The 10,443-nt window shown below is 61.1% G+C and overlaps 1 protein-coding gene across 1 annotated transcript in view; it reads left to right on the top strand.

Annotated features, from left to right (window-relative positions):
* The first annotated feature begins 233 nt into the window (after positions 1-233).
* The window catches only part of TMEM132B (transmembrane protein 132B), a 72,435-nt gene continuing 62,225 nt past the window's right edge, over positions 234-10,443 (top strand). Inside the window, exons 1-2 of the mRNA XM_037052597.1 lie at positions 234-243; positions 586-1,477. Coding sequence (XP_036908492.1) covers positions 234-243; positions 586-1,477 — 902 coding nt within the window. The remainder of the gene's footprint in view (positions 244-585; positions 1,478-10,443) is intronic.

Raw genomic sequence — 10,443 nt, 5'->3', positions numbered from 1 at the left:
TCCTTCCTTCCTTCCTCCCTCGGCGATCTGCTCGTGCGCTTGTCTGCGGTTCAGAGCCGCTGCCGCCAACGATGCGGCCCTGTGTGCTCTCCCTTGTCTGTCTTTCGGAAGCAGAAATGTCTGGAAGGGGGGATGTGAGCCGTGGCTTCCCCCGTTGCAGGAAGGATTGTGGAGAGGCCCCTGTGTCTGAGTAGATGGGACACAGGAGGGACAGGAAGAGGCACATGTCAGTGATGGCGTCGGGTGCGTCCTGTACTGTGGGGCAGTGCGGCTGTCTGGGGGCTGGGTGGCGTGCCAGGTGCTCCGAGCCCTCACAGCAGTGCCCCTCAGCGGGCCTGATCCTTGGGCTCCGGGCCTTGCGAGCACGGGAGGCGGTGGTGTGTCCCCTCTAGGGTGACAGTGGTCCAGCCACAGGCCCTTTGGGTCAGTGGTGAGCGGGGCTCCTGCCCGCTGCCCTTTCCGTCCTGGGGGGATGTGCACTGTGCTGAGACTGGGTGGGGGGCGGTGGGGGATGTGGCCTCACTTGTACCCCACGCCTCTCAGGGCATGGCTTTCATTCTTCCTTTGCTGTCCCTTGTCCCGCAGTGGTGGAGAGCCGCGGAGTGGCCGACAGCCTGCAGAGGTTCTCCTCGCTGCCTGCCTACCTCCCTGCGAGGCTCGACGTCGAAGACGCGGATGCGTCCTTTTTCCTCAAAGAAGCCGACCAGGACGTCACCAGGAACGCCAGCCTGCAGGCCCGCGTGGAACCCTTTTTCGTATACCGGGCCAGGGCGGCCCCGGTGGTCAACACCAGCTACGGCCCGTTCTCGGCCGAGAAGGCCATCCCCGAGGAGCTGCTGCTGACCTCCGCGGCCTTCGCGGGCGTGGAAGCATTCCCGTTCAACTGGAAGCTGAAGTCCCACCTGCTGGACAGCGCCATCTACTCCAACAGGCCCAAGGTGCAGACGCTGTTCTACGTCGCGGGCATGGCCTGGGACGACAGTGACCCTGTGGGGAACCTGCCCTGCGTCAAGATGTTCGCCTTCCCGGAGGCCCGGGAGGTGGCGGCCAGCTGCCGCCTGCGAGGGGCCCCGGGGCTGTGTGTGGCCGAGCTGGAGCTGCTGCCTGAGTGGTTCAGCTCGGGGCTGGACCTGGAGCCGGAGGAGGTGACCCCCGCGCTGCTGGGGGGCACGGCCATGGAGCTGTTTTTCAGCCTCTTCCCGGCGGACCCCGCCGGCCGGTGTTCCCTGGAGGAGGACAGCAAGTGGGCCAACAACATCCACGCGGGCCCGGAGGGGCTGCCGCCGGCGTCGCCGGCCCGGGAGCGCATCGGCAGCGTGGTGGTCTACCCGACCCAGGACGACCTCCGGTGGTCCCTGCTGAGCCTGGATGAGAATGTCGTCGTCTCCGTGCCCCTAAACCTGGTCCGTGAAGGGGACGTGGCCACCTTCTTGGTGTCCCTGACCAGTGGCTCTGTGGCAGAACACTTCACGCTCAGGTGAGCGGCTCCGAGGGCTGGGCCGGGGGAGGACCGAGGTTGTCCGTCCGTGCACAGTCAGCCACCAAGTGGGTGCTGGTGGTGCATGAGTCCAGGGTCGAAGGACATGTACAGATGTGGACTAGAGACCACACGAGACAGCCAGCCAGACACGGCCAGGCAGCCAGTTCGGGGGTGGGCGTCTGTGCCGTCTTAGCCCACAGAGGACCTTCTGTACATGCGCACAGTTACGGTTTGCACTTATTGCATGGGTTTGCCCAGTGGGAGGCGGTAGTGAGCCACTGCAGGTGGGGAAGGATTAGAGAAACCAAGGGAAGCCCCTTCCTCCTGTTCTGCTTCCAGACATGTCACTGGCGGAGGCCACACTTCCTCCTGTGGGAAGCACGTCCCCTCGAGGTGGCTTTGCCAGGCTCTCAGCCCCCATGGGCAGCTCAGTGCTGGACGTTTGCTGCCACCCCTCCTCCCGGCCCTCGTCCCTAGGGGTGGGGGTCGCTTCTTGCTGTTGCTAAGGTCTGGTAGCATCGCCGTCCCCTGCGGAGGCCTCACTTCCGTGCCCTGCGTCAGCGGTCCCCAACATTTCGGCACCAGGGACCAGTTTTATGGAAGACAGTTTTGCCACAGACTGGGGCGGGGTGATGGTTTCGGGACCATCCAAGCGCAGTGCGTTCGAGTTCACCTCCTGCCGTGCGGCCCGGGGCCTGACAGGACGGGACCGGTGCCGGTGCGCAGCCTGGAGACTGGGGACCTTGTCCTGTGTAACCAGTTCTCCGTGTCACGTTCCCTCTGTTGGGGCATAAAGATCGGCTTCTGTGTCCCCGGCTGGCCCCTGTTGCACAGGCTACAGACCTCACCCCCGTCTTGGACGTGCTGGCTTTGTGGCGCCTGTGGGCATTGGATGGGGAGGGGGCCGGGCCGCTGGAGACGGCGTGGGTTGGAAACCCAGAGGTCCAGGCGAGGGTCTTTGGCAGCTTGATGTAACAACCGAAGCCTTGGGAAGGATGGTGTTTCTCGGTAAAAGTCACGCAAAGAAAAGAGGGCCTGTGGGAAGTCTCAGAGCACCCGCGTGGCATTTAACTGCCGGTAAACGGCAGAGGTGAGCGGGGGCAGGGCCGTGAGCCGGGGGAGGACCCAGGAGAACATCGTGACGCCGACGGAGAGAAGAGGCGGGAGAGGCGGAGGCAGAGAGTGCAGTGCCGCTGGGAGGCCAGGCAGGGGGTGCAAATCAGCCCGTCCAGGGTTATGTGGGGGGGCCACGTGCAACTCTTACAAGATGCTTCGCGGGTTTCTGGGGGTAAAAGCCACGATGAAGGGGTTTGGGGGTGAGTGATCTGTAAGGTATACTCGTTAGGGAATTCAGTTCAGCTGCCTGTAGCCAAAGCACCAAGAACACTGGCCTCACCAAGACAGGGGCAGAGTCAGGGAAATGTAAGACTGTCCATAGGTGGGAACTGGGCTGGTGGATCGAGGCTGTCACAGCATCAGGGTTATGTGATTCCATGGGCTCTTCCCTCATCGACACAAGGGGGCTGCTGAGTGGTGGTCATCACGTCTACGTTTCACTTGGAAGGAAAGAGAGAGGCAGAAAGTCACGTGCACCTGTGTCTGCCCCCCTTTAAGGAGCCCTCCCAGAGCGTCCCCCAACGTCTTCCGATGCACGTCCAGTGTTTGGAGCTTTGTCGTGATCAAGTCCACCCAGAGGGAGCGAGCAGGGAGTCACAGGTGTCCCACTGGGCACCGTGCCAAGTCTCCTCGCTCCAGACCAGGGTCCTCGATGAGGAAGAAACGGAGGACACACCTTGTCTGCCACCCTCGATTCGACGGACACGGGGAGGACAGTGCCTCTTGCCGCTCCCACGGGCGGACGGAGAGGAAACTGGGGCGCGAGGTACCAGGAGGGCTCTTTCCTCTAGAGCTGAGGGGGCCTGTGCATGTTCAAATGCCAAAGCAAGTTCAAAGTCCCAGTGGCAGTGTGCGCGGGATTTCCCAGGCCCAAAAGGGCCCCTGCGTGCCCCTCATGGTTTTTTAACACTCATTCTCAGTGCCCACACGGGAGTGGCAGAAACTTTCAGTGAGTGGTCGTGTACACAGTGGGTCTGCCCCCTGGGCTCCATCCATGCAGCGATGGCTCACTTTGCTCTTCCAGGTGTCTGCGGTGACTTGGGCAGGGAGACAGTCTGAGTGAGACTCAAAGGCCAGCGCTGGTCAGAGCTGTGAGCCGCAGACCTGCTGATGGGCGGGGCATTGTTTGTTGCGTGTCAGTTTCACTGGATCTCTGGCAGGAGTGCCGCGTGCCGTGCAGCTCCGCCGGCCCCGTGTGCGGTGGTAACAGGTTCTCCGTCTCCGTTGTGGTCAGACGGACCGTCACTCTCTGTCGTGTGGGCGCATGTCCAGAAGGGAAGACAATAACACCTTGTGTCTTGGAGTGTCGTGACCTATCATTTTAAGGTTAGATAGAGTTTTTAGTTGCGTCTCCTTCTTTCGGGGGGTCTAAATCCACAGACCTTTTTGCAAGAAATTCAACGTCTCCCCCCTCCGTTGTGAGGGTGCTAGGTTCAAACTTCTGGTCCCGCCAGCTTGTTACAAGGCCCGGAATGCGTGCCAGTGTCTTTGGTCTGGAGCCCCTGCCCACGGGGACTGCAGGTTTGGCGGTGTCTGCGTTCTCAGCGAGGACTGGCAGACTATTGGAGCTCATGGAGTCTCTCTGGCGTGGAATTAAATCTGAAAGCCAGAGTAGAAAACTTGCCACCTACCACTCTGCCCAAACAGTGATTTTTCTTCGGTTGCTGCAACAATGTTGCTCCTGCTACTTAATGAGTCTGCCGGCCCTTTCCCCGTCAGCCGGCCATCGGCTCCTTTCCCGGAACGGCTGCCCACTGGGGGTAGCCGGAGGGGCTCTCTGCTTGTCCACTGTGGGGGACCCCTGCATCGACCACTTTCCCAGAGGGACTGGGTTGGCCTGAGGACGCCCGCTCAGCACGGGCTGGGCTCGAAGCTGTGGGGACACACTGTATCCACAGTGTTCTGACTGGGATTCTGACTGGGTCGGAGGTGGCAGCAAGGCAGCTGGAAGGGAGAAGGTCCCTTTGCTGTTGCCGCACATCTGCCATGACCCTGACTGTGACCCAGGGGCAAGGGCATGACACAGGGACACCTAGCCTGGCTCCCGCCTTGTGTCCCTGACACTGCCCTTTGCTCGCCTCGCCTGACGCACCTTTGGACTTCAGCGAGGTCGCTGACGCCCGTGTCCTGCAGACCCTGTGTGGACACTCCCCCTGCCCCCAACACTTCAGAGTGTGGCCTTTATGGGGTCTTTTAAAGAGGCACACAGCAGCGTGGACTCGCGTCCACTGTGACTGGTGGCTTTACAAGAGGAGCAGATGCGGTCCCCGACGCGGTCCCTGACACATCCGGAGGAGGACACCACGTGCGCCCACAGGGCCACGGCGGCCGCCAACCAGCCGAGAGGTCTCCGCAGAAACGCTTTCAGAGCGTGGCTGGCAGTTCTGTCGTTTCTTACTGTCCCCAGCCCTGTCCTCTCCTTTCAGGACTCCCGTTCTCCCTCCTGTTTCAGTTCGAGACCCCCGAGCCCGCAGGTTCTGGTGTTTGGAACGGTGCGGTTCCCTGGGGCCACCGCTCTGCGCATGGACGGTCCACGCGGCTCTTGCTCGGGACTCGGGGGCAGAGAACGGTGCTGGTGTGACAGGAGCGGTGTCGCTGCGACCTTGCTCCTGGAGGCTCCTGCTTCCCGTCTCCTTGGCAAACTCGGGAGGTTCAAGGCCTTCTGCCGGGTTCTCATGAGAGTTTGCACAGTGGTGCCAACTGGCTCCCTCGCTCGCAAACACCAGTCTCCTTGAGATTAGGAGGTGGCAGGTTTTAACCAGTCATCGGTCAGTCCCTGGAGGTGCAGATGGTTCTTGCCAGGGTTGAACTTGACTCCCGCAGGTGCATGGAAGGTCTCCTTCGGGTGTCTCTGGGGCTTCAGCCAAGTCTCCCTAACACCCCCCGTCTATCTCAGACACCCCTGCACCCCTCACCACCCAGGTTCCCCTTCCTTCCTCCCGGGCCCAGGAGCCAGGCCTCCTGCCCAGCCATCGCCCATGTCCGTGAACTTGCACTTGTCGGCGCTTGCCAGCTAATGGCAATGACGTGCCGTCAGAAAAACTGGAGAGAAGAGAGAGGCCACTGTGGTGTGAACGAGATGCCAGAGGGATGGATGTTTCCGACGCTGCATACAGAGGAGGCTCAATTTCCGTAGGTTCACGTGGCGGAAAAATGTCGAGAGCTGAATTTCATTTTGCGGCGGGGCTGCCGTGCGCAGCCAAAACCCATAGGATCGGATAGGACGTTTCCATCCCAGAGCAGGTTAATAAAGCCCCTAATAGGATTTGCGGACCGTCAGAGCCGCGGCCCGAGTGGCAGGGCGCCTTTATTGATTCGCCATCTGTATGTAAATTTTGCCATTATGGAAATTGTGTCACATAGCGGATGGCGGCTGGAGAACACTTGTGTATTGTAGGGTTCGGGCTGAGGTACGCGAGGAGGAGGAGGAAAGCCGCCTCAGTGGGTGTCCGAGCGCGTAGCCGAGCCAGCTCACTGGGGCTTTCTGGAAGACGTTCAGCCTCGGAATCTAACCTGCGGCCACAGTGGGTGGGCTCATTTACATATTTAAATATACAGCAGTCACTCAAAGACGAGAGGCGGGGCCGAGCTGTCCCGGGAAAAGGCAAGCCCACGCCTCGTCGTATTATTAGCTCCCGAATCCGAGGCCAGTCTGTCCTTTCATAGCTCCTTGGGTGACTGACTATAAAGAGACCGTTTCTTGGCTAAAGGACAAATATTCTTGGAGTTAATTATAGCTAGTCAGGGATGAGAGGAACACCTCTTTGCTTTTGATCCTGAAAGAAACTTGGCTGGCACAGAGGAATTAAATGGGGACTCGGGAGTGTGGACGCAGCAACCCGGGCGTCCTGGGGTGGACGAGCAAGTGACTGACAGTGGCCATCTGTCAGGGGCATGCAGTGCCCTCTGGGACACGCCTGGTGAGAAAGTGTGACTGGCCCCCACTCCACGCCATGTTCCCACGGTGATGTATTAGCGTCCGGAGACCGGCTTTGGGGAGCCCTGCACACACAGGCAGTCGCCTTCTCTGTCCCGGCCAGTTGGGTCTCCGGTCACTTTTGCCTTTAAACTTACCTCAGACTCTACGCAGCCGCGGTCTGCGCCTTGCACTTTGGGAGTGACCAGTGTGTGTGTGTGTGTGTGTGGGGGGGGTGGATATGATTTCCCATAACAGTAGCACTCACCTGGAGCCTGGCAATGACACCCCTTTATTTCTCGCAGTTCTCTGGGTCAGGAGCCCTGGCACGGCGTGGCTGGGTCCTCTGCTCGAGGATCCACTGGTTCCCCTCTGTTCCCACCCGACACCTGACCGGGGACGAACGTGCTTCCAGACTCTCCTGTGTACCTGGCGGCCCTTCGCTTGCTGTCGCAGGACTGAGAGCCCTGGGCTGTCGCTGGCTGCTGGCTGGAGGGGCCCTGAGCTCCCGGAGGCCACTGGCAGCGCCCCCCTGCCCCATACGGCCTCGCTACTCACGCCTTCAGAGGAGCCAGGGAGGGGCGGTGTCTGGAGGGGGTCTGCTCTCCGGGTGGAGTCCTGCCAGAGGCGCTGCAACCGCGGAGGGACATCCGGTCACCGTTACCACATCCCGTGGGTGCCGTGCATGTCACAGGTCCTACCCACACTCGGGGAAGTGAGGGTAGGGGCTGTGTGATCACCAGGAGGCGAGTCGTCGTGGACTGTCCTCGAGTGTGTCCGGAGTCAGGGGAAGAGGTTGCGTGGGGAATCCATCCTTTGGTGAGGGGACAACACAGTGACCGTCTCACGGAGGCCCGGGGACAGCAGGCTGGGGACCAGACCAGCATCCTGGGCTGAATGGGGGCTCCCCGCAGAGGGGCACCCGCTGGCAGGTCCGCGCTCAGAGCTGCGCTGGCCCAAGTGGAGAGGAAATTTCTAGAGTTGGAGTAGAAACAACCTCAAAGCTTATTCTTCTCTGTGGCTTCCTGGGGCCTCAAGGGCCCCCTAACTTTGCAAGTAACTCTGCCGTGACTGGCAGTCCCCAGGGCATCAGAACCACGTGCAAACAGCAGCAAGCCCCAGCTGGGCCGGAAACATGGCCGTAACTAGAATGATTTCTTGGTGAAAACATTGAACTTCCGATTTGTCAAAGCGACCCATACAGTCACTGACTTCCTTAGGTAAAGAGGGGACAAGAGGGGCTGGTAGTCCCACAGGACACGGCACATGTTGCTTCCGGAAAGTTCTTCCTTTGTAGAGAAACTCCGGCACGGGCTGCCTGTTCTCGTGGCTCCTGCTCTCTCCGGACTCAGAGACCAAACCGTGTGTCCCCAGTGCCCGGCTCTTCAGCCACCTGGGTGGCAGGGGACCCCCCGTGGCCTCTCGCATGCAGGTCCAGTGCGCCGGCCCCTCTCCGACGCTCCCCTGCCCTGTAACCCCTGACAGTTTCAGTCCCGGTCCGAGGCCGCTCCCAATGCACCTGTTGGTAACTCGCTCTCCCCCGTCCAGTGCAGTGACACAGTTTCCATCTCTCACTCGGTGTTGCCAGTGGGGGCCCCCAAAGGACCAATTTAGCAGAAACGCTTCAGGGCCTCCCCAGCTTCCCAAGGGCCCCCTTAGACTTTGCTCTCCACACCCCTGTCGGCAAGTCCCCGTTCATTGTCAAAAAACCCCTCCCGAGGGCTGGGGTGGCGGTGGAGCCCAGCCGAGTCCCCTTCCTCAGCAGCCTAACTGGCATTTGTCAGCTCTCCCGGGTGACAAGGTTGGCACTGCCCCTGGTAACAGACTTGCACCGCATTCGCGCCATGCTTCCAGCCTGCCAACCCCAACGGCAGAGACGCTGGTGGTGAGTGTGGGGTCGGCCCGGCCGTTGTCCAAGGCCAAGTGTGCGCGGGGAGTCACTTCCAAATGGTCCGTTCACCAACGAGTATTTCTTATTCACACCGGCTGTCTGCCAACGGACCCTGATCTCTGTTCCCCAAACCCCAAGACTTAAGGCAACAAATATTAGCATAATGAAGACCCCATGGGATGATAAGTGTAAGGTCTGTGTGTGTGACTATCAGGAAGTAGTTGTCACGTCAAGGGACCAAAGGTGGCCTGAGTATGTGGCCCCCTCGTCCTTCCCCGCAGGTGGTGCCTGTTAGCTCAGAGGCCCGCCGGTGCCAAACTTAACTTGCTACACATCGGATTGTTCTAATCAGGCCCTCTTTGCACGCTGGGAAATCCGTGCCCAGCTTTTTCAGCCGGGGTGAGGTGCACCCCAGGCTCCAAGGCACCCCCACAGCTGCACTCCGGAGCCCTCTGACCCCCGAGACCGCCCGCTGTGTTGCCGGGTGACAGCTTCCAGACACCGAAGGCCCCCCGGTCCTCTTCTTCCCTGGGGCTCCCTCCCCCTCTGGGTGGTGATCCCCCTTGCCCTACTGTGTGGGGGTCTTACTCCCAGAGGGACTAAGCCAGGGCGCGGAACTATCCAGTCGTCGCTTAGACCGAGCTGGTTGTGGGCCACCGCCACCTCGCGGTCACCTCTCTTTGCTTGACCGGCCCCCCGGGTCCCTCCAGCGCCTCCCAGTGCTGGGACTGTCGGCCGTCTCCACAGAGTTTCAGATGGCAGGGCTTCCAAATAACACGCAGCGAGAATATCACCAGGCCTAAAAATACCTCCCTAAAACACACAATGAATATTCAAGGCATGGATTTTTCTGGGCTTAAATTGTTCTAGCAAATGTGTTCTAAAATTGGGAAGGATTTGGCCAAAGAGCTGGAGTTTAGGAAGAGACTGATTGGGCTTGGTCACGTGGGCACAGCCAACCGCCCCCTCGGCTGACCTCGGGGTCCAGGCCCTGCAGGGGCCAAGTCAGGGCTGCGTGGCCTGAGGCGCCTGGGGGAGCGGGCCCTCCCATCGGCCAGCTCGCTCTGGGGCCTCAGAGGTTGGCTCCCAAGAGCTGAGGGCGGAGACGGAAGTTCTCTTTGTACAAGATGAACCCCTTTCCACGCACCCAACGAGCCAGCAGCGGAACAAACCAGACCCCACGGAGAGGACAGGTTTAGTTCCAAGATGGACAGTAAGGAGTAGAAGACGCGAAGACTCAGGTGCACTGGCCTGGTGCATTTTCTCGTGCCCAGCGAGGCGGTGGCCGCGTGGGTCTGGGAAGACAGCGGGGAACGAGGCGGGGCCTCTGGGGGTCGCTGCCTGGTCTCTGGTCCCCAGCTGCCGGGGGCCAGCCGGCGTCCAGGGCTCTTCCTCGCCGCTCATCCGCGCAGCTGGAACGTCACCTGGTCCGACCGGGAGCGGGGCCCGTCTAGCAGCTCAGCAGCCAGTGGACGAGCGTTGGTGATGTCCGGGGTCCGCAATCCCATCCGAGGGACGCCCTGCGAGGCCTTGGTCTGTCCCCGCCTCGGTTCCTGGGACCGGGCAGGAGGCTGCCATACTGGAGAATGGTGACCCCTGCTGGTTACAGGTCACTGTCCTGAGTCCGTCTCCACCCTCCCAGGGATCCCGGGTCTCTCTCGGATCAGCGAGTACAATGGCAGCGGCGGGCACTCTGGGTGACCTCCTGGCCTGCTCAGGCCCTGTCCCTGCTGTTCAGTGCTTGGCTGTCACTCCCGCTGGTCACCTGGTTCTGAAGCTCCAGGCCGAGCTCACCTGCGATGCTCTCTGGTGGGAAAGACAATGCACAGCAAGGGGGGTACGGGGGCGACTGTGCCCGTCGCCTCAGGAATCGGGGTGGAGAGGCTGCCTGACAGAGTCCCCGAGGATGAGGGGCCTGGCCCGTATCGTCACTGGGGGGAGAGGGTGGGTAGTGAGGGCTCAGTCAGGGAGCTGAGCACGGAGACCTCGGTCGGAGACGTCACCCCTGAGTGTTTGCCGGGCAGCGAACGACGCGAGCGC

This window comes from Sturnira hondurensis, unplaced genomic scaffold (assembly GCF_014824575.4).
Source record: "Sturnira hondurensis isolate 20B ecotype Veracruz unplaced genomic scaffold, ASM1482457v3 Scaffold0007406, whole genome shotgun sequence".
Classification (NCBI taxonomy): domain Eukaryota; kingdom Metazoa; phylum Chordata; class Mammalia; order Chiroptera; family Phyllostomidae; genus Sturnira; species Sturnira hondurensis.
This window is presented reverse-complemented; position numbering and strand designations above follow the sequence as displayed.